Genomic DNA, 25,018 nt, shown 5'->3' with positions numbered 1-25,018 from the left:
AGGCTGGAGTGCAGCTACAGATGTGTGCCACTATACTCAGCTAATTAAAAAAATTTTTTTGTATAGATAGAGTCTCACTATGTTGTCCAGGCTGATCTGGAACTCCTGGCCTCAAGCAATCCTCCCACCTCTGCCTTTCTAAGTGCTGAAATTACAGACATGAGCCATGGCATCTGGGCTAAATTAACATTTTAAATGCTGTTGAGATTTAATCATGGTATTCAAATGATTATTTATTTTAATTGAATGCTTACTTTATTTGTGCAATTTTCTTATTTCTGTTTAATCTTAGATAATATTACTATATCTTTGTATACTCCAAAATAGTATTGGTTCTTGCCTAGTTACAAATATTTTTGATTAATGTATTTGTTTTTGTTTTTGTTTTTGAGATGGAGTCTCGCTCAGTCGCCCAGGCTGGAGTGCAGTGGCGCGATCTCGGCTCACTGCAAGCTCCACCTCCCGGGTTCACGCCATTCTCCTGCCTCAGCCTCCCGAGTAGCTGGGACTACAGGCGCCTGCCACCACGCCCGGCTAATTTTTTGCATTTTTAGTGGAGACGGGGTTTCCCTGTGTTAGCCAGGATGGTCTCAATCTCCTGACCTCGTGATCCTCCCGCCTCGGCCTCCCAAAGTGCTGGGATTACAGGCGTGAGCCACCGCGCCTGGCCGATGTAGTTGCTTTTAAAATGCTTTACATTTCTTGCTGTTTAATATTATATTTTATTAGACAAAAATGGCCATTTTACAACATATATACAAATCATTAAGCTAATGTAATGTCACACATAAATCCATTCCTCAAGCAGGTGACTGGATTTTTATCAACCACTTTTTTCTAAGTATGTTTTCTTCTTCTCTCCCACCTACCTTCCAACCCCACCAGAGATAATGTCTATTCCGAATTGTGCATTTCTCACTACCTTACTTTTTAATAATAAAATACTTTCTAATAATATGATAGATATAGATGCAGAAATAATGTATTGTTTAGTTTTGCTTATTTTAAGCTTTATAATATATCAAACTGCATTTAGTGTTCTGGGCCTTGCTTTTATCTTTCAATATTATATTTCTAAGCTTCATCTCTGTTGTTACAATGGCTATAATTAATTCAGTTTTCATGAAGCAAAATATATTACCTTGTATAAATAAATATTCCCAATGAATTCATCTATTATCCTGTCAATAGTTATTTGGATTTTTCATTACTATGGTAAAATATACTGCTATAAATATGTCTCTGGTGCAGATTTGTGGGAGGTTACTAGGGTCTATAGGTAGAAGTAGACTTACCAGGTTCTGGGATGTGCATGTTTTCAACTTTACCAAATAGGATGAATTCTGCCAACAATGTATATGTATTTTCAATGACCCATATCCTCACTAATATTTTAAATATTCAGAGTTCTAAAGTTTTGCCAGTCAAGAGAGTATAAAGCTATATCTTTTCATCTTAACTTTCAATTTCCTTAAGACTAACAAGTTTAGGCATTTCTCCATGTATTTAATGGTCATGCCTTTTGTTTTCTTCTGTGAAATATCTGTTCAAGTCATTTGCCCATTTTGCTTATTTTTCTAAATATATACATTTAAAAAATATAATCTAGAGACTTTTCCATAGTCATAATATGTGTTGCTAATATATTCTTCACATTTGTGACTTTTCACTTTTTATATGGTGTATTTTGAAGAATAGAAGTTCTTAATTTATCAAGTTTTCTTCAATAATTTTTATCACACTTTGGTAGAAATTTGGTATGTCTGAAAATTAGTAGAAATCCTAATGTACACATTGAAAAAATACCTTAATCAATATATTGACAAAATAGAAATGGCAAATATCAATCATATTAGAATATATATCTCTGTGTATGTGTGTGTGCGTGTGTACCAACTACATTTTTTTTTTTTTTTTTTTTTTGAGACGGAGTCTCGCTCTGTCGCCCAGGCTGGAGTGCAGTGGCTCAATCTCGGCTCACTGCAAGCTCCGCCTTCCGGGCTCACGCCATTCTCCTGCCTCAGCCTCCCAAGTAGCTGGGACTACAGGCGCCCGCCACTGCGCCCGGCTAATTTTTTTCTATTTTTTAGTAGAGACGGGGTTTCACCATAGTCTCGATCTCCTGACCTTGTGATCCGCCCGCCTCGGCCTCCCAAAGTGCTGGGATTACAGGCGTGAGCCACCGCGCCCGGCCACAACTACATTTTTAAGAGCTTTCATTAGACTTATGAGTTATATGATATGGGCACAGGCATTAGAATGCCCCTCACACACATTTCAACTAAAAAGAAAAATGTACATATGGAAAGAAATAGGAAACAGTAGCAGCACTAGGAACTCCGAAAGAGAAATATAAAGAAACCAAAATTTCTGGTTATTCTCGTGAGTGTAGTATAGGCAAGACCACACTGAATGAAGACTTATGGTTAACTCACAATCCACTTTCAGAACGAATATTGTTATCTCTTGTGAAAAATATGTTCTCACTGAGCCATTGTGGACTGAAACTCAGAAATGGGAAGCCTTTTCTATTGTATTCTCTCGCCCTGTTTCTCTCTCTCTCTCTGTCTCTTCCTCTCTCCTTCTCTCTTTCTCTTTTTCCCTCTTTTTCTTCCTCCTTATTGCTTCTCTCTGTCCCTTTGGCTCACTTGCTCTTCTTACTAACACACCATCTCATCGTCATCATATGCGCAGAATTCACCATAAAGTTTCACGTTGAAAAGTCATGGTTGCTTTAAAGTTTTCTCCCTTCACATTGGCTTCCCAATTAAATTTTTATTGTCTGTTCCTCAAAATTTTGGCTTACAAGTAGATTTGGGTTAATATTAATTTCACTTGTTTTAAGTGGATTTTTTTCACTTAGGATTTTTTAAAATCTATTTTACTCATTTCATATTTTTAAGACAGGACTATGAGTAGTCAGTGGTCATCTGAAGGACTGACCTTTTCTGAAGTAGTTGTCTACCTGTGATCCACATAGCTGTTGATTAGGGAAGGTGGAGTAACATACTACAATCCTGGATGACTAGGTCTTCTCCTCCTGCAAAGCCTATTGCAGAATGTATTTAAAACATTTGAGGATATAAATACTCAAAAGTATTTAATGCTGTAGATTTTATTGAGTAGAAAATTATTATGTCAACCTTACAGGATGTTTTCAGTTGTTAAGTATATAAAACATCTCCTTCAAAAATGTGAGGTGGAATCCTCAGATACAGATTATTTTGAAACTGACTAGCCAAGGGACTTTCATTCTGCCTGCAAAACAGCCAACCTTACCTTTTCTGTGGTTTATATTGGTGGGAATTGCATAGAAAGGAAAAATTTCTTTCCCTTCTTTTTATTTTCACATTACAATGCAAAGCAAAACTATTCTGCAATGTGGTCTCTAGTTCCCTTTCATGAAAAATTACAGCTTCTCACCTCAAATTTTCTCATTTTTCTTTTCTCTCTACTATGAGTTCTAATAACAACATTTAAGCTAAATGATCATCATCCATCTCACCTACTTATATTATTTCTGCCTTCTAATCTTTGCCATCTCTAATGTATGTTTCTGTCTTTCTTGTAGATGGAACAGATTTGGAGTTGAGGCTGGTCGATGGAGATGGTCCCTGCTCTGGCAGAGTGGAGGTGAAATTCCAGGGACAGTGGGGAACTGTGTGTGATGATGGGTGGAACACTACTGCCTCAGTTGTCGTGTGCAAACAACTTGGATGTCCATTTTCTTTCACCATGTTTCATTCTGGACAAGCCGTGACTAGATATGGAAAAATTTGGCTTGATGATGTTTCCTGTTATGGAAATGAGTCAGCTCTCTGGGAATGTCAACACCGGGAATGGGGAAGCCATGATTGTAATCATGGAGAAGATGTTGGTGTGAACTGTTATGGTAAGAGTCTAACTAGAATAGGAAGGCAAGGTAAGACCTACTCTCAGGAATCATCTGCTGGAAGGTAGGGGTTTCTATTTTGACTTTGATAGTATTCCTCTGGGAGGTGTAGAAAATATTTTATATATTCTACCCTTCCCTTACTTCCAAAGTAATGTTTAATTGCTTTTCTTTTTATAACTGTAACTGAGTTTAGAAAGAAATGGAGAGAGACAGACAGAGAGAGAGAGAGAATATATTACAGTTACCAATGTAATATCTTTATCATAACTGTAATTGAGTTTAGAAAGAAATTAAGAAGGTTGGGAGCAGGGATAGTTTTGATGTCAGTACCCTTTTTCATGTACCAGGTACACTAACAGAACAAATATTTTCTGAAAAATGAGGTATAAAATTAAAGCAAAACGATAAAGAATATCATACTAATGATTGATTTTTTCACCTAGGATTTTTGTTTGTTTGTTTGTGTATTTGTGTTTAGAAAACAGTCTCACCTACCCCTCCTATAAGTATTTTCAGTTAGGTTTTTTTTTTTTTATTTTTGGTAACTTCATTCATAAAAGGGCTATCTTCTAAGAATCCTTTTGATTTTATTTCAGGTTCAAAGTTGAATCAATTTTTCATATGTCTGCTTGTCTTTCTCATAGGTGAAGCCAATCTGGGTTTGAGGCTAGTGGATGGAAACAGCTCCTGTTCAGGGAGAGTGGAAGTGAAATTCCAAGAAAGGTGGGGGACTATATGTGATGATGGGTGGAACTCGAATACTGCTGCCGTGGTGTGCAGGCAACTAGGATGTCCATCTTCTTTTATTTCTTCTGGAGTTGTTGATAGCCCTGCTGTATTGGGCCCCATTTGGCTGGATGACATTATATGCCAGGGGAATGAGTTGGCAATCTGGAATTGCAGACATCGTGGATGGGGAAATCATGACTGCAGTCACTACGAGGATGTCACATTAACTTGTTATGGTAAGAGCCCAAGACATGTAGAAGAAAGGAACAATTTGTTTAGAAATAGTATGTATGGAAAGAAAAGGGTCAATCATTCTCTGGAGAAGAGTTTTCTCTGGTTATAACAAATTTTTGTTACCCCTGAAATTGCTCCATTCTGGAGTTTTCCTAAACACTCTTCCTAAAACTGCTCTTCCTAACAAATGTAAAGCACATTTTGAGTTTCAATATTTCTGATTACTCAGCAGTATTCCATAGGCTGATCAAATCTTTTTTCTAAAAACCTTTTTCAAATAACTTCCTGACATAGTATCATATTTTCCCCTTCTTTCTCTGAGGTCACTCATTCTTAGTCTAGTTTCCCCACTTTACTAATTCTTTCCAGCTACCAAAACTTAGATTTCATCAGGACTAAGTCCCTAATCTCGCACTACACTCTTTCTCTTGGCAATTTACTTTCTTAGCTTAACGTTACTTTTGGAAACGTTAAGGTTCAGGTACATTTTGGACCCTTGGCAATTTACTTTCTTAGCTTAACAAAAATTCCACACCAGACACCTCCTAAGAGCTCTAGATACATATATCCGTGTACCTGAACCTTAACGTTTCCAAAAGTAAGCTTATTATCCTTGTTTACTCATCATCAAATCTTCCTAAGCTCAGTAAATAGCATTACTTCCCACTTCATTGTTCAAGTCAGAAATCTAAGGGATCACTTTTTTTATATATATACTTTAAGTTCTAAGGTACATGTGCACAACGTGCAGGTTTGTTACATAGGTATACATGTGCCATATTGGTTTGCTGCACCCATCAACTTGTCATTTGCATTAGGTATTTCTCCTAATGCTATCCTTCCCCCAGGCCCCCACTCCCCGCACGGGCCCCGGTGTGTGATGCTCCCCGCCCTGTGTCTATGTGTTCTTGTTGTTCAACTAGGGGATCACTTTTAAGTCCTTCATTTCTCTGTTAGCATACTATATTCATTACATGACCAGATGGAAATGATTATACTATTTAAATATTTTAAAATGTGGCTTCTTTTTTGGGGGGACAGAGTCTCATTCTGTCACCCAGGCTGTTGCCCAGGCTAGAGTGCAGTGGCGCAATCTCTGCTCACTGCAGAGCCACCACACCCGGCTGAAGAATGTGGCTTCTTTTCACCATTTTCATTGCTATCAATATAAACCAAGCAACAATCACTCACCACCTCTAAGAAGTCACTATGCAAAGCAACGACCTCTCCCCAGTGGCCTCTCTGCAGTCATTACAAACACCTTCACATCCATTCTCCACACTGCAGTGGAAGTGATGTTTTTTGAAGCACATTTAGTTGACCTTAAAGTAATACAGGAAATTTCTTATTATCTGCAAGATGTTGCTACTCTCTCCTCTTTTCTGCTTGATCTCTGCTGCGTTCTTCATGTACATGATATTTTCTGTCCCACCTCAGAACATTGAGACATTCTTTTCCTCTAGGTAGAAAAAAACTCTTCCTCCTTCATTTCTCTTAGCTAAATTTGGTTATCCATTAACGTCATCTTAAAGAACATTTCCTCAGGGAAGACTTTCTCAAATATAAACATATCCTATTCATATGCTGTGATGGCACTCTGTCCTAATTCTTCATGTGTTAATAACATTTTAGTTATTTAATTTCTTGCCTTCTCTCAAATATGCTAATACCAGAGGGATGGGAATTATTTTAGACTTATTTATTCCTAACAATTAGCATAGTTTTCAGCAATTTTAGGTGATCTATACATGTTTATGTTTTAACTGGTTAATTTATTAGAAACTCAGGAAGGTGGAAGAGGCGTAGAAAATATGATGTCTTTGTTCCTATTCTTAAAATCCAGTTCCTCCCGATCATTTTTTTATGTTTGGAATTTCAGGAAGATACAATATTCTTTAATTTCTAAGTGATCTGTCTCCTACTGGCTGACAGAGTTCTTACAAAAAGTGAATAATAATCTGAAAGAACTTAAAGTCTTGGAGTAGTTCAAAGTCAGGAAGAATACTTAGAATCTTCTGTAAAGTCTTCTAATTTCTTCTATGAATATCTATAGGTTTGTAAACTCCAATAAATGTTTTGAAATAAAGATACAAATTAGTATCAGATTATTTAATAGGATGACTTACTTAATGTAAGTCTTTAGAATTGGGTTACTGAAATCTGAGGTGTTAAAAGCAGTTTTTCAACAAACAGTATTTCAAAGGGACAAACCCAATTCTCCTGAAGTAAGAAAGGACTTGGTGGCCTCCAAGGGTAGAGAAAACACTGGAGTAGCTGTAACTTAATGAGGAAGGTTGCGTGATAGTTGATGAAGCTGAGGGCTTGTACTCAGAGACTGGGGAGCTATGGCAAGAGTTTTCGACTTTATTTTAATAGCCAAGGGTATTCTTTGAAGGGTTTTATGCAGATAATTACCATGATAAAATTTGATTATTATAATATCATGTGGACTAACTGAATGAACAACAGCTTTTGAGAGCCAAGCTTGGATGCAGAGACATGAGTTAAGAAGACCCTGAAGGAGGTCAGGTAAGACATGATAGTGGTTTGACTAGGGCTAAAATAGTTAAGATAGAGATAAGTGGATGGATTGGAGTTATAATTACACAGCAGCTTTGATACTACCAAGAGAAGTGAAAAAAGAGGTGAGAAAGAAAGAAGGGTAAGAATTTTCCCCAAATTTCTTATGTATACAGCCTTGTAGCTAGTAGTACCGTTTAAAAGCAAGATGCTAAGAGTGTTAGAACATTTTTGAGGTACTTGGAAAATATGCAGGTGGATATTCCCACTGGAAATTCTCAGAAGAAATGTCTGAATTAGAGATATAAATTTAGTATCAGCATATCAGCAGTGCTTGAGGACTTTGCAATTGATAAAATCTTGGGAGATTTTAGAGGAATTAAGACAGATATGATTTTGTGGTTTACAAATTTACTATAAAGACAAATCCAAGGAAATTCTTAAAACATTTTTGATAATTTGCAGTAATGCCTACTGAAGTGGACATTTTATTTTGATTTATAAATGTCATAATAGCCCCTAAGAATTCTGTTATTTAACCTAAAATGTGTTTTAATTGTTACATGGTTTGAAAACATTTCTCCTCATGACAAAATGGGGAAAAGTATCCAGTTACAATTTCAAATTTGAGATAATATCCTTTATTTTACGTAGTTTTTTCTTGTTTATTAAACTTTGCTACACATATCTTCTGATTATGTTTAACAATTTTGGCACATAACACAATATTGTATATATAATTATATTTTTAAGTCAGTTTTTGTAGAAGAAACTCAGATTAAATAATTTGTTATTTATATTTTTACTTTGGTATTGACACCTATAGACTAGTTTGATTGGATTATTTGAGTCTGCAAACATAATTTATTTACTTCTTCCAGCTACCTGGATGTGAAAGGAACATCAGCAGCAGAATTAGCAAAAGTTAGTTTTATATTTTCACTACGTTTAAGTGACCACAAATGTGCCCCAAAGTGCAAAAGAGAGTATCAAATTCTCACCAAAATTACAGCTATTGAAAGCAAGTAGTAATGATGAGGGTGGTATATAGGTATAGAAACAAAAGAGAACAAAGGGAAGTCAAGTCTAGGTTTGATACAATACAACTGAATGGGAAAATGAAGAAGCGAGGAAGGGGGCTTTAGTCCAGAAGCTGGTAAATCATATGAAAATACTGGCTTACAGTGCAGGAATACTACTCTGAGTGAAGAAAGGAACTACAGAGATAAGTAATAAGTGACAAAGAGATGATTTTTCTAGGGCTTTTTCTTGTTGTGTACTAGACACAATGACTGATTCTGTGAAAAATAAGAAAAAGGTATGTGTTACCTATTTTGTCCTCAAGGAACTAATAATCTACTGGGCAAACAGTATGAATACATGCCATCTAAAGAACATTGAAAGTGAACGTATATTTCACACTAAATAGATTCCATTGACTTAAAAAAATTTTTTTTATCGGTACAATTGTCTATGTTATGTAGTTAAATACAATTCTCTAATTTTACTCCTTATTTTAGTATCTGGATGATAGTTAAAACCATAAAGGGGGTATCTTGGCAATCAAAATAGTCTTGGATTTTACAGTTTTATTTAAAGGTGTTTGGCTTCAGTTACAGACTTTTCAGTTACAGAAACCCAGTTTTGCCAAGGGCAGCCAGACATTATTTGATTCAGCAGAATTTATCTGTTACTAAATTTATAACAGAATGACATATAAACAAAGCTTCAAATTATTGTTTTGCAATTAGCAATGTAACTATCAAGTAGGCCAGAATGTTTTTGAAAATTGGTCAGAATATACACTCTTCATAGGAAATTTATTATATAATTATATAATAAGTTTGATGAGACTTAACTAAGAACAAAAGAAGCAAGGGAAGTAAGTTGTAATTAATCATTGACCAGCACCATTAAATACAGACAGTCTGAAACCTCTATAACTTGGAAGGATGCCTGCATGAGGGGAATGGATTGTCATGTTCACTGAACAAGAATCACATTAGCAAGTATGACATTGTCAAATTCTTGCTATCTGGCCTGCCTTTATCATTTTATTAAAGCCCTTAAATGAGTTTGTTTGACATGTAAAAAGCTGTACATATTTAATATACACAACCTGATGAGTTTAAGAAAAACTGTAAACCCACGAAACCATCACCACCATCAAGGCCATAAGAATATGCATCACTTCCCAAAGTTTCTTCCCACCCCTTTTATTATTAATTTTTTGATGGCAAGAACATTTAACATAATAGCTACCTTCGTAGCTGCTTTTAAGCATGCAGTACAGTATCTGTAGGTCTTTTGAGGTAGAATGAACATTTTAACAATATTAATTCTTTTAATCCATAAACGTGGGATATCTTTCCATGATTTTTATCAATGACTTCTGGTTTTCAGAATACAGATATTTCACCTCCTTAGTTAAATTTACTCCCAGGTATTTTGTTCTTTGTGATGCTCTTACAAATGGAATTGTTTTCTCAATTTTTTTCCAGGCAGTTTGTTGTCAGTATATAGAAATGCAACTTTTTAGGCCCGGCACTGTTGCTCACGCGTGTAATCCCAATACTTTGGGAGGCCGAAGCGGGCAGATCACTTGAGGTCAGGAGTTCCAGAGCAGCCTGACCAACATGGTGAAACCCCATCTCTACTAAAAATACAAAAATTAGCCAGGCCTAGTGGCACGTACCCGTAATTCCAGCTACTTGGGAGGCTGAGGCAGGAGAATTGCTTGAACCTGGGAGGCAGTGAGCCAAGATCATGCCATTGCACTCCAGCCTGGGCGACAGAACAAGACTCTGTCTCAAAAAAAAAAAAAAGAAAGAAAGAAAGAAAGAAAAAAAGAAAAACAAATCGCAGCTGCTTTAAAAAATATTTTCTGTATCCTGCAAATTTACTGAATTTATTTATTAGTTCAAGCATTTTTTTTTAAGTCTCTGCAGTTTACTGTATATAAGCTCAAGTCATCTGAAAACATAGACAACCTTATTTCTTCTTTTGCAATTTGAATGCCTTTTATTTATTTCTCTTGCCTGATTGCTCTGGTGAGGACTTTCAGTACTATATTGAATGGAAGTGGTGACAGTGAGTATCCTTGTCTTGTTACTAATCTTAGAGAAAAACTTTTTAGCTTTCATCACTGAATATAATGTTAGCTGTGGGCTTGCTCTATCTGGTATCTATTACGTTGAAGTACATTTCTTTTGTACCTAATTTGTTGAGAGAGTTTTGTTTGTTTGTTTGCTTGTTTGAGACGGAGTCTCGCTCTGTTGCCCAGGGAGAATTTTTATCATGAAAGAGTGTTGAATTTGTTTTCAACATTCTTTGAAAACGTTTTCAAATGTTTTTTCCTGCATCAATTGAGATGATAATATGATTTTTATCTTTCATTCTATTAATATGATGTATTCTATTTATTATTTTCTATATGTTGAACTGTTGTTGCATCTCAGGGATAAATCCCACTTAATTATGGCTAGTGATCCTATTAATATGTGGTTGAATTTGGTTTGCTAGTTGCTAGTATTTTTTGAAGATTTTTGCAGCCATTTTTATAAAAGATATTTGTAGTTTCCTTTTCTTATAGTGTCCTTGTCTGACTTTGGTCTCAGGGTAATGCTGGCCTCTTCAAATGAGTTTGTAAGTCTTTCCTCCTCTTTGATTTTTTGGAAGACTTTAAGAACTATTGGCATTGATTCTTCTTTAAACGTTCGATCAAATTCACTTGTAACATCAGGTCCTGGGCTTTTTCTTATGTGGAGATTGTTGATTACTGATTCAATCTCCTTATTTATTATTGGTCTTCTCAGATTTTCTGTTTATTTTTGAATCAGTCTTTGTAGATTGTATGTTTCTAGGAATGTAACTATTTCTTCTAGATTATAAAATTCACTTTCAATAATTGTTTTAGTAATATTTTATGATTGTGTTTCTGTGGTGTCAGTTGTAATGTTTTTTCTTTCATTTATTATTTCATTTATTTGACTTTCCTCTTTTTTCACAGTCTAGCTAAGTCTGTCAATTTTGTTTTTTTTTTTTAAAGCTCTTAGTTTTGTTAAAATTTTTGTTTTTATAGTCTCATAGATTTATTCTCTACCATTTATTATTTCTTTTCTTCTGTTGACTTCAAGCATAACTTGTTCTTCTGGTTTTGGGAATTTTCAGCATTTATGCACTGGTTTTTCCTCATCTTCATGGGTTAATCTACCTTAGATCTTTGTGACTGAAGACCTTTGGATGGGGTTTCTGTGTGGACGTTCTTTCATTGATGTTGATGTTATTGCTTTTTGTTTGTTAGTTTTTTCTTCTATCAGTCATGCCCCTTTTCTCCAGGTCTGCTGCAGTTTGCTTGGGCTCTACTCCAGACCCTATTTACCTGGTTATCACCAGCAGAGGGTGCAGGACAGCAAATATTGCTGCCTGCTCTTTCCTCTAGAAGCTTTGTCCCAGAGGGCACCGGCCTGATGCCAGCCAGAGCTCTCTTGTATGAGGGGTCTGTCAACCCCCGTTGGGAGTTCTCTCCCAGTCAGAAGTCATGGAGTTCAGGGACCCCCTAGAGGAGGCAGTTTTTTCCTTAGCACATAGCTCAAGTGCTGTAGTGGTTGAATCCTCCTTGTCAGGATCTGCTGCTCTATTCTCCATTATATCATTCTTATACCTTTGCATCTTCATAGCTTAGTTCCCACTTATGAGTGAGAACATACCATGTTTGGTTTTCCATTCCTCAGTTACTTCACTTAGAATAATGGTCTGCAATTCCATCCAGGTTGCTGTGAATGCCATTATTTCATTCCATTTTTATAGCTGAGTAGTATTCCATGGTGTATACATAGATATAGATATAAAAAATATATATATATATCACAATTTCTTTACCCACTCATTGATTGATGGGCATTTGGGTTGTTGCCATGTTTGTACAATTGCAGATTGTGCTGCTATAAACATGCATGTGCAAATACCTTTTTCAGATAATGACTTCTTTTCCTCTGGGTAGAAACCCATCAGTGACAGACTGGATTAAGAAAATGTGGCACATATACACCATGGAATACTATGCAGCCATAAAAAAGGATGAGTTCGTGTCCTTTATAGGGACATGGATGCAGCTGGAAACCATCATTCTCAGCAAACTATCACAAGAACAGAAAACCAAACACCGCATGTTCTCACTCATAGGTGGGAATTGAACAATGAGATCACTTGGACACAGGAAGGGGAACATCACGCACCGGGGCCTGTTGTGGGGAGGGCAGAGAGGGGAGGGATAGCATTAGGAGATATGCCTAATGTAAATGATGAGTTAACGGGTGCAGCACACCAACAGGCACATGTATACATACGTAACAAACCTGCACATTGTGCACATGTACCCTAGAACTTAAAGTATAATAATAAAAATTTAAAAAATATCTATTTCAGACTTTCTGATGTAGGCATTTAAGGCTATGAACTTTCCTCTTAGTACCACCTTTGTTGTATTCCAGAGGTTTTGATAGGTTGTGTGACTATTACCATTCAGTTCAAATAATTTTTAAATTTCCATCTTGATTTCATTGTTGACCCAGTGCTCATTCAGGAGCAGATTATGTAATTTCCATGTATTTGCATTGTTTTGAGGATTTCTTTTGGGGCTGATTTCCAATTTTCTTCCACTGTGGTATGAGAGTGTACTTGATGTAATTTTGATTTTCTTAAATGTGTGGAGACTTCTTTTGTGGCCTATCATATGGTCTATTTTAGAGAATATTCCACGTGCTGATGAATAGAATGCGTATTCTGCAGCTGTTGGGTAAAATTTTCTGTAAAAATGCGTTAAGCCCATTTGTTCTGCTGCTTGTTTGCCATTTTTTAACCTCTCCACTCTGTTTTTTCATTAGAGAATTTAATCAATTTACATTTAAAGCAATTATTGATAGGTAAGAACCTGTTGATGCCATTTTATTAATTATTTTACACTGTTTTGAGACACAATAACAACAACAAAAAACTGCAGGCCAATATCCCTGATGAACATTGATGTGAAAATCCTCAATAAAATACTGGCAAACCGAATCCAGCAGCACATCAAAAAGCTTATCCACCATGATCAAGTCATCTTCATCTCTGGGATGCAAGGCTGATTCAATACATGCAAATCAGTAAATATAATCCTTCACATAAACAGAACCAATGACAAAAACCACATGATTATCTCAATAGATGCAGAAAAGGCCTTCAATAAAATTCAACACCCCATCATGGTAAAAACTCTCAATAAGCTAGGTATTGATGAAATGTATCTCAAAATAATAAGAGATATTTATGACAAACCCATAGCCAATATCATACTGAATGGGCAAAAGCTGGAAGCATCCCCTTTGAAAACCAGCACAAGACAAAGATGCCCTCTCTCACCACTCCTATTCAACATGGTATTGGAAGTTCTGGCCAGGGCAATCAGGCAAGAGAAAGAAATAAAGGGTATTCAAATAGAAGGAGAAGAAGTCAAATAGTCTCTGTTTACAGATAACATGATTGTATATTTAGAAAACCCCATCGTCTCAGCTCAAAATCTCCTTAAGCTCATGAGCAAATTCGGCAAAGTCTCAGGATATGAAATCAATGTGCAAAAATCACAAGCATTTCTCTACACTAATAATAGACAAACAGAGAGCCAAATCATGAGTGAACTCCCATTCACAATTGCTACTAAGAGAATAAAATACCTAGGAATACAACTTACAAGGGATGAGAAGGACCTCTTCAAGGAGAATTACAAATCACTGCTTAAGGAAATAAGAGAGGACACAAACATAGAAAAACATTCCATGCTCATAAATAGGATCAATATCATGAAAATATCATGAAAATTACTTTAGGCCATACTGCCTAAAGTAATTTATAGATTCAATGCTATCCCCGTCAAGCTACCATTGATTTTCTTCACAGTGCTAGAAAAAACTACGTTAAATTGCATATGGAACCAAAAAAGAGCCTGTTTGGCCAAGACAATCCTAAGCAAAAAGAACAAAGCTGGAGGCATCATGCTATCTGACTTCAAACTGTACCTCAAGGCTACAGTAACTAAACAGCATGTTACTGATACCAAAACAGATATATAGACCAATGGAACAGAACAGAGGCCTCAGAAATAATGCTACACACCTACAACCATCTGATCCTTGACAAACCTGACAAAAACAAGCAATGGGGAAAGGATTCCTTACTTAATAAATGGTATCAGGAAACTGGATAGCCATATGCAGAAAAATGAAACTGGAACCCTTCCATACACCTTATACAAAAATTAACTCAAGATGGATTAAAGACTTAAATGTAAGACCTAAAACCATAAAAACCCTAGAAGAAAACCTATTCTAGGTTTTCTAGGTATTTCTAGGCAATACCACTCAGGACAAAGGCATAGGCAAAGACTTCATAACTAAAACACCAAAAGCAATGGCAACAAAAGCCAAAATTGACAAATGGGATCTAATTAAACTAAGGAGCTTCTGCACAGCAAAAGCAACTATTGTCAGAGTGAACAGTCAACCTACAAAATGAGAGAAAATTTTTGCAATCTGTCTGTCTGACAAAGGGCTAATATCCAGAATCTACAAGGAACTTAAGCAAATCTACAGGAAAAAACAAACCAGCCCATCAAAATAACAAAAGCAGAGGCACTGTTTTGACTCAAAGAGCTGGCATGCCCAATTGTGAATCACTTTGAGTGTGCCTAGATCCAAGGTTCCACATTATTTCTGGGAATCTATTTCCTTAATCGATAATTAGATTAAGAAAAAAATATCTAAATAGTTAGAAGAGAAGATTTAGAATGTTCTTGCCATGAATAAAAGACAAAATTTTGAGGTGACAGATATCCAAATTACTCTAATTTGAATATTTCATACTGTATATAGGTATCAGAATATCACATGTATCCCCAAAATACATACAACTGATATATATCAACAAAAATAAAAAAATAGAAATAGTTTTAAAATATTGCTAGTATAACATTCTGTTTCTTGAACCTAGCAATATATTAAAACAATAATACACTGTAACTAACTGTCTTTCAATGAATGAATGGGGTAACAAAGTTCTATATTCTCACTGTGGTAATAGTTACACAAATTAATTCCTGTATTACAACTTAGAGAACTATACACACACAAATGTACACAAAACCAGTCGATTTTACTGTGTGTTAATTTATTAAATAAAGGTAAATAATCTGTAAAAGAGACTCATTCATTTAACTGACAGATATGGGGACAAAACAAGCAATTGGAGAGAGAGGGAGACAGACAGACAATGTATTCTTGGATTCTTGGAAGACCTAGGCAAATATAATATATAATATAAAATTATTTTTTATAAAATATTTTTTTTATAAAATATATTTTATATTATATATTATATTATAAAAATGTATTTTATGTTATATATTATATTTATATTATATAATATATTATATATATATAGTGGTCAATTTTGCTAAGTGTAAAAATATGTATGTACACACACAGTTGGCCTTTAGAATCTGTGGGTTTCATATCCATGGAGTCAATCAACCGCTGATGGAAACTTTGCATTTAGTTGAATCCGTGGGTGTGAAACCAGCAGACACAGAAGGCCAACTAAGGAACTTGAGTATCTGCAGATTTTAGTATCCATAGGAGTCCTGGAACCACACCCCTATGGATATGGTGAGATGATTTTGTGTGTGTGTGTGTGTGTATGGATGTGTGTGTGTGTGTGTGTGTGTATCCAAATTCTCAATCTTTCCTTATTTCCTTATATCACTTAGCAAAATTGATCACTATGTATATACATACATATATAAAATATCCAAATTCTCAGCCTTTCCTTATTTCCTTTTTTCTTTATATCACTTAGTAAAATTGACCACTACGCATGATATATATATATGTAGTGGTCAATTTTGCTAAGTGATATAAAGAAATAAGGTAATAAGGAAAGGCTGATAATTTGAATTAAATCAACAGAGTATTTTAATAATATGACAAGTCCATAATTTATGGTTGGCCACACTTGCTTTCACCTTTGGAAGTTTTATTTTTCATTTGTTTCATTTGTTCCATTTCATTCAAGAGTAAATTCCAGTAAGATGAATAATTGGAAGTTATATTGCAAGAAGTTGGAGTTAAATGTTCATTTAAAGGAAGAAAAATTTTTGAAGTAGGAATAAGAGAATGATGACAGTGATGACAATGATATCTTATTGCCACTGCTTATACACAGTTACAAGTTCTAAAATGGTTGCTGGCTAGACTCAGAGCCTGCAAGGCTCATGTTTTGACAACAAATTTACATGCATTCTTGACCTTTGATAGATTTATTCTTAACTCACAATCAGAAAGGGCATTTCTACTCTCTGTTGTGCTTTATTCCCCAAATGCCAGAGATTCTGGTGGATTGTCAACATCATAGCACGATCCTTTCCTGGGGTAGATTCTATTATATTAATCTTGTACGTGTACAAGAATTTTAAAAAGCAAGAGTTAGGCATTCATTGAATCTCAATTTGGATAGCAGGATCTGGAATCTGAAGTTTCTGATCAAAACTTCACCTGGGCTTTGTGTTTATATTTCTGTTTCAGATAGTAGTGATCTTGAACTAAGGCTTGTAGGTGGAACTAACCGCTGTGTGGGGAGAGTAGAGCTGAAAATCCAAGGAAGGTGGGGGACCATATGCCACCATAAGTGGAACAATGCTGCAGCCGATGTCGTATGCAAGCAGTTGGGATGCGGAACTGCACTTCACTTCGCTGGCTTGCCTCATTTGCAGTCAGGATCTGATGTTGTATGGCTTGATGGTGTCTCCTGCTCCGGTAATGAGTCTTTTCTTTGGGACTGCAGACATTCTGCAACCATAAATATGGACTGTATTCATCAGAACGATGTGTCTGTGATCTGCTCAGGTAAGACTTACATCCACATGATTATATCAGATAAAATTCCTTTTTTGGAGAACTAGGACCAAACCCTGAAGAAGTTACAACCAATTGTGATGTGTAAGAATTGACACTTTCAATTCTTCCTCAGGGAACATGTCTGCGTTTTATGCAGCATATTACATTGTAAGCCTCATGGGAATAAGGTTTTTACCCACCCCCAACACACCATTTTACTTAATTCTAATTGGTGCAACAAAATATCCAATCTAGTCAAAATTGCTATTAATCTATACAAGTGTATGGCTTATATTAATATTCAGTATAATTTTTAAATGTATAATCACTTTGCATATTCATAGATACAACTATATTTTTCTGTTATCATTGAGTTTGTTTTAGCACTTCCTCTCATTAAAATAAACTATTTCCAAAGAGTACCTATCTAAAACTTTATGACTTTGCTAATTACTTTGTACCTTATACTAGTAGAATTTTTGTCTGCAGCCATTTGTTTTCTAGTTTGCAACTCTCAACTACAAGCAAGTTACCCCTCACTGTTTATTTATAGTTTTGTATATCAGGGGTTAAAATATCGCTCATATTTCTCTCACAGTAGTATTTTATGTTCAAAGATGTAATTAAACGTGTTCACTGTCTTAATAAGATTAAATCCACACCTTCTAATATTCTTATGAAAGGAGAATCCCTAGATGTAGAGCCAAGTATTTTCCTCTGAGAGTCAGTTTGTCTTGATGGAAGAGGCTTCTTTAGTAAATTATTACTGACCTTATTCTACCAGCCTTACACAGGATGCCTTAATCTTATTTCCTATAGAATTTGAGATCAGGTCGCCTCTTTTAAGAAGAGTTTTGCTTAAGTCTAGAGTATGCAGCAGGGAACAATATACATAGAAAAACATATGTAGACAGTGGTTTATGGGTTTAGCTGTACCTTAGCCACAGGATTTATGCCATCCTCATAGGACTTTTGGGAAGGATAATACATTCAGAACATCTTTTAATCCTTTTCTTTCTGTTTATACTAGTTTGCTTGCAAGTTTTATCTGGGGAACGACCACTTTCACCATTCAAAAGAGTTTCCCACAGTATATGTGATCAATCCATCATTTTACAAGAAAAATTTTCCTCCACATAAAAGGGAGGTAGAGAAAAGAGGGAGACATGAGAAGATGAGAGAGATGAGAGGAGAGGGGGAGGAAACAGGAAGAGAGAGAGAATCTTAATCATTTTGATACATTTTCTTACAATGAAGTGAATTCATAACAGTGTGCTTCTGACTTGATATAACATCCCTAACTGTAAGACCAGTTGCTATTCAAACTCTGGAACTTCTGGAACGATGTGCCTCTGGAAGAGTAAGGAAGGGCCAGGAAGAATGATGCAGATGTGAAAACAAGGTGGGAAAACAATCCCAACACTGAAAATAGATGTGTATGTGGCCAACCCACAAGAAAATGGGTAGTTAGATACATTGGCCTTCTCCGCAGCCCTGTAGTCAAAGGATTTTTTTTTTCACCAAACAAAAACAGTTCACAGTTTCACAGTTTAAAATCTGTCACTTGATAATTATGTGACCCTGTATAAATCAATCTCCAAGTTGCAGATTTCTTATATCATGACTAGGATAACAGCATTAAATAAAATAGTGCAGGGAAAATACCTAAAATGTGCCAGGCAACCAAGAAGTTCTCCATAGGTTTAGGCATAATTATTATCATCATTATGACCCACATTATTTATAGGAAAATAAACCTCCAAATCTCCCGAGACTAACCTATTCAATGTGAACCAGATTTCTCACTAGATAGCAAATTACACTTTTGTAATGATGTATGAAAAGCTTGAATAATGGGAGGAGATGAGGCATAGAAATTATATCTTCTTTCCTCAATTATTTCAAGAAAAATTCTCCACATTTTTACTTTCTTGGGGTTATTTAATATATTTATTTGTATGCATGAAAAAGCAGAGTCACAGGGACACAAAGAAGTCACGTGATGTACATGCTGACAGAGCGAAAACACATAGTTCCTTCAAAAATTACCACTGAACAAATTTCATTTCCTACAGCAAATATGTTTAATAAGCAAAGGCTTGCTTCTTCATAGAAAACAGTATGAGAAAGAACATGTTTCTATTTAAATCCAAGAGAGATTTTTTCCTAATTGCACATTCTTTTTGTCCCTTTTCTTTCTGAAGTTACTGAAAGGCAAGTATTTCCCAACACTTTATTTTATTTTATGGTGTTAAAAATAATCGCTCTAATATTTTGAAAATTAATGTAATTAATGGCATATAGGATTCTAAGGCTTTTTATTGTAATGTTTAGTTTCTTAAATTTTAGCAAGGCTAAAGCAAGGTTCTTAGGATTCTAATTTCAATGTTCATATTGAAAAGAAGATTGTTGCCATAAAGACCGACAAGTACTTTAGCATTGAAGTCTTCTTGTTGAAATTTTGAAACAAAATGCATTTCCAGTCTTTACTTTTCTCAGTATGTGAAGGATACGTCTAATCTTCACATGGGGAGGTTGGAGGAGAGGGATGCTGATGATATTGTCCCAAATCCAATTCAGACGTTTCTCTGTGACTTCATCCTAGATGGAGCAGATTTGGAACTGCGACTAGCAGATGGAAGTGACAATTGTTCAGGGAGAGTAGAGGTGAGAATCCATGAAGAGTGGTGGACAATATGTGACCAGAACTGGAAGAATGAACAAGCTCTTGTGGTTTGTAAGCAGCTAGGATGTCCGTTTAGCGTCTTTGGCAGTCGTCGTGCTAAACCTAGTAACGAAGCTAGAGACATTTGGATAAACAGCATATCTTGCACTGGGAATGAGTCATCTCTCTGGGACTGCATATATGATGGAAAAGCAAAGCGAACATGCTTCCGAAGATCAGATGCTGGAGTAATTTGTTCTGGTAAGGTTCAAAGATCATGAGAGAGTACACATTTGAATTTTTAGAAATAATTTGTTGGGAGGTTAGAAGCATTTAGTAGCTTGAAAAAAAGGTTTTTTGGTCCTTAAAAAAACCACAAAGTACTCTTAAGCAGCACAAATAACTTTTCAAGTGCACAATGTAAAAAGAGAGTTTCTCCTCACTAGCAGTCTCTCCTGAAATCAGATACAGCTGGTACCACTGCATGAGTATAATCTGTATCTCTAAAATAACTGGGAAAACTCTCTTCATATTAAACTAATGAGTTGTACTAGTTTACAGTTTTCTTAACAGTTTTTCTGCTGCTTTTTAAGTTTTTTATTTAATAGTATACACTGTTTATTTCTGATTATAAATTAAGGCTTATTATAGAGAATTAGGAATATATACAAATCCATGTAGCTGATATAGATATATTTATATACATATGTTGATATGACGTATAATTCTGTAAGAATCTAGAATATCATTAGTAGAATTGAAAACAAAGAAAATCTGTGTGTATAATACTTATGAATTATTTTAAGTATAAAACATTTCCAAGACCTTTTAAACAGAAAAAAAAGGTTAGATATTTAAAAAACAAAGCTAGGTGCAGCGGCTCATACCTGTAACCTCAACACTTTGGGAGACTAACAAAGGAAGATCACTTGAGGCCAAGATTCACAATCAACTTGGGTAATATAGCAAGACTCCCTCTGCAAAAAATTTAAAAATTATCTGGGTGTGGTGGCACATGCCTGTGGTCCTAGCTACTCAGTAGGCTAAGGCAGGAGGATTGCTTGATCCCAGAAATTCAAGGATGCAGTGAGCCGTGATTGCGTCACTGCACTCCAGCTGGGGCAACAGAGTCAGACCTCATCTTGTAAAAAAAAAAAAAAAATGAAATAGATAAATAAAATCCAGTCATCATTATTCTCTGTGGCACTTTATGAAGGGAAAAAAAAGGAATATCTAGAGAGTCCTAAGTGGGAGGGGGCACAGGTGTCAGGGGAGTATTGTGAGCCTACATAACCATTTCCAATGATGCTATTTACATGAGAGTATACCTAGATAGTCCTGTTATTTATCGATATCCTAAAAGCCTGATAGATGATAGATATAGGATAAATGAAGAATGATGTTCTTGTAAATGAAACACACACACATACCTTGTATGTGGATGGAAGGATAGAAATATAGATAATGCAACTCCTTATTTTGAATCTTGTCTCTCACTTGCTATAACATTTGCATTTTCCCACACCCTTAAACTAATTTTTTTTTTTTTTTTTTTTTTTTTTTTTTTTTTTTTTTTTTTTTTGAGACGGAGTCTCACTCTGTCGCCCGGGCTGGAGTGCAGTGGCCGGATCTCAGCGCACTGCAAGCTCCGCCTCCCGGGTTCACACCATTCTCCTGCCTCAGCCTCCCGAGTAGCTGGGACTACAGGCGCCCGCCACCTCGCCCAGCTAGTTTTTTGTATTTTTTAGTAGAGACGGGGTTTCACCGTATTAGCCAGGATGGTCTCGATCTCCTGACCTCGTGATCCGCCCGTCTCGGCCTCCCAAAGTGCTGGGATTACAGGCTTGAACCACCGTGCCCGGCGAAAACTAATTTCTTAAAAATTAAAATTAAAAAACTTTATGTTATTCTATCATATGAGTACAGTAAATTTAACCTGAGCTCTTTTCTTGGTGTTTAGGCTGTTGATAATTTTTCACTATTAATATTATACTAACCTGACATTCTTGAATGTACACCTTACATACACCTTATATTCAAGAATGTCAGATTAGTATAATATATAATGGTATCCAGAAATTGCAGAGTGGAGTTTGATTTATGAATCTATTTATCTATTCTGTTCACATTTAATGTGATTAATTTGGTAGGCAAAGTTAACTATCAATTCTTTTGTACACATCAATTTTATTTTAGTTTTCTCTTTCTCATAGATTGATATAAAACATTATAAAAATTGCTTTTGCTTTTTGGAAACTACTTTTTCAAATTATAAACCCAGTGAAAAGGTCAAAATACAAAAAAATTAAAAGAATTTTTTAAATCCACATGCAACGCTGCCATTCATTCTTTTTTTTTTTTTTTGTTTATATTTCTAGACCGTGTGTGTGTGTGTGTGTGTGTGTGTACCCTTTGTGCTGAACAATATACCACAGACATATTCCACATGGCCATTACTAATCTATCTTAATGTTAAAGGCTACTTACTATATTGCATAAATGTACTATAATTTATTTAACTATCTCATCATGTTAAGTTGTAAAAGGTTTTCAAATTTTTATTGTTAAAAATATGATTTTATTTGATATACTGAGAAGTACATTTTTCACACTTGATTATGTAATTTGCCAAATACTTAAAAATGAAATTGTCATGTAAAACCATATGCATCTTTTTTTAAAGTCTTGGATATATATTAACAAATTATTGTCTATAAATTGTGTTTTTTTCTTCTATTCGATTTCAGTTCCATATTAGTCCACTGTATCATATTAACACTGAATGTTTTCATATTTTAGAATAAATGTTAATCTGATTTTAAAAATATAATAATATTAATGAACAGTTATTGAATATTTATGGTGTTCCAGGCAGTGTTCTATTAGTTTACATATATGGGTTCATGGAATCCTCATGGAATCCCAGGAAGGGGGTTACTATTCTAATTTCTATTTTACAGTGAGGAAATAGAGGTACTGAGAGAAAGTAACTCGCCCAGGTCACTCAGCTGTCAGGGCAGTAGTGAAGCTGGAGTTCAAATATGGACTGTTTTAGCTCCAAAGTCAATGCTCAAAAATCTTACTTCCTTGATAACAAATGAGAGCTTTTTCCCAATTCTTTATTAGCAACTTACTTGTATTTGTTCATGTGTTAGCATTTCTGGTTCTTTGGCCATTTTTCAGTTGTGTGAGGTCTTTGTCTTCATAATGTGTAAGAACTCTATGTATTTTACAGAGTCCCTTTATAAAATACATAGTCCCCCTCTTCTATTTCTAGAACTATCACATTTAACTTTAACTACTTTAACTAACTTTAACACATTTAACTATTGTAGCTTTCTATAGGCTAATATGTACTGAGATATATATTCCCTAAGTATTCTTATTTTTCATAAAATTCCTTGCTACTTTTTTCTTCTTATTCTTCTAAATATGGATTAAAATTAGAATTGTTTTTAAGGTAATATTAAACCTATGAATTGGTTGGGCATGGTGGCACATGCCTGTTGTCCCAGCAACTCAGGAGGCTGAGGCAGGAATATCACTTGAGCCCAGGAGATAGAGACTGTAAGGTGCTATGCTTGCACCTGTACATAGCCACTCCACTCCATCCTGGGCAATGTAGAAAAGCCCAGTCTCTTAAAATACCATATAAATATAAATTGGTTTGATTTGTGCAGAAATTATATCATTATACTATCCAGTTACCCTATACTAGAATAGGATACACTACTTCATTTGTATATTTATTTGCATCAGGAATTTAAATTTTTTCTTTGCTTTGTTTCTATGAATTTTTATTTAGTATATCTGGAAATGATATATATTATATATACATACATCATATATCTGTTCATACACCCATACATTTAACCTACACTGAATACATTGGTTTCCATTATATCATGGAAGTACTTGGTGACATACTCAAAACTTTATGTGTAAGGATGTCCATGGCAGCGTAATTTGTGAAAATGAAAAATTAACCATAACATAAGTAACCAAGAATTGTGTCTTAATTAAATAACTTACAGAATCTCTATATCTCCATATGATGGTATCCTATGCAATTATTAAATATTATATTTTAAAACACACACACACATACTAGGTTGAATAGAATGTAAGATTATTATAGACACATGGAAGAGTTGTTGTACTGGATAGCAAGTAAGGAAATTGGAAGGCTTTTAGAATTTTTAAAGTGACCCATTATAAAATATTATACCTTTCCTATATCACAGTAGTACCTGCATAGCAAAATATTTCTTGGCTGGGCACGGTGGCTCATGCCTGTAACCCTGGCACTTTGGGAGGCCGAAAGGAGGTCAGGAGTTCTAGACCAGCCTGGGCAATATGGTGAAACCCTGTCTCTACTAAAACACAAAAAATAGCTGGCTGTGGTGATGTGCGCCTGTAATCCCAGCTACTTGGGAGGCTGAGGTGGGAGGATTAAACCCTGAAGGCAGAGGTTGTAGTGAACCAAGACTGTGCCACAGCACTCTAGCCTGGGTGACAGAGCGAGGCCCTGGAAAGAAAGAGAGAGAGAGAGAGGAAGAAAGGAAGAAAGGAAGGAAGAAAGGAAGAAAAAAGAAAGAAGAAAGAAAGAAGAAAAAGAAAGAAAGAAGAAAAAGAAAGAGAAAGAAAGAAAGAAAGAAAGAAAGAAAGAAAGAAAGAAAGAAAGAAAGAAAGGAAGAAAGAAAGAAAGAAAGAAAGAAAGAAAGAAAGAAAGAAAGAAAGAAAGAAAGAAAGAAAGAAAGAAAGAAAGAAAGAGAAAGAGGAGGAGGAGGAGGGAGGGGGAGGGGAGCAAGGACAGAAAGAAAAGAGAAACAAAGAAAAGTCAGAAAGAAAGAAAGAGAAAGAGAGAGAAAGGAGAGAGAATGAAAGAAGAGAGAGAAGAAAGAAAAGAAAGAGAGAGAGAAAGAGAGGAGAAAGAGGAGAGAGAAAAAGAAAGAAGGAAAGAAGAAAGGAAGAAAGAAGAAAGAACTGAAGAGAGAAAGAATGAAAGAAGACAGAAAAAGGAAGAAAGAAGAAAGAGGAAGAAAGGAA

At 35.3% G+C, this 25,018-nt stretch overlaps 1 protein-coding gene across 2 annotated transcripts in view; it reads left to right on the top strand.

Moving 5' to 3' along the window:
• The window catches only part of CD163L1 (CD163 molecule like 1), a 74,326-nt gene that overhangs the window by 4,580 nt on the left and 44,728 nt on the right, over positions 1 to 25,018 (top strand). For both annotated transcript variants that reach the window (XM_007967470.3, XM_073020444.1), the window contains exons 3-6: positions 3,572 to 3,892; positions 4,540 to 4,860; positions 16,993 to 17,313; positions 19,910 to 20,230. In XM_007967470.3, coding sequence (XP_007965661.3) covers positions 3,572 to 3,892; positions 4,540 to 4,860; positions 16,993 to 17,313; positions 19,910 to 20,230 — 1,284 coding nt within the window. The remainder of the gene's footprint in view (positions 1 to 3,571; positions 3,893 to 4,539; positions 4,861 to 16,992; positions 17,314 to 19,909; positions 20,231 to 25,018) is intronic.

The sequence above is a fragment of the Chlorocebus sabaeus genome, chromosome 11 (genome assembly GCF_047675955.1).
Source record: "Chlorocebus sabaeus isolate Y175 chromosome 11, mChlSab1.0.hap1, whole genome shotgun sequence".
NCBI classification, from domain to species: Eukaryota; Metazoa; Chordata; class Mammalia; order Primates; family Cercopithecidae; genus Chlorocebus; species Chlorocebus sabaeus.
This window is presented reverse-complemented; position numbering and strand designations above follow the sequence as displayed.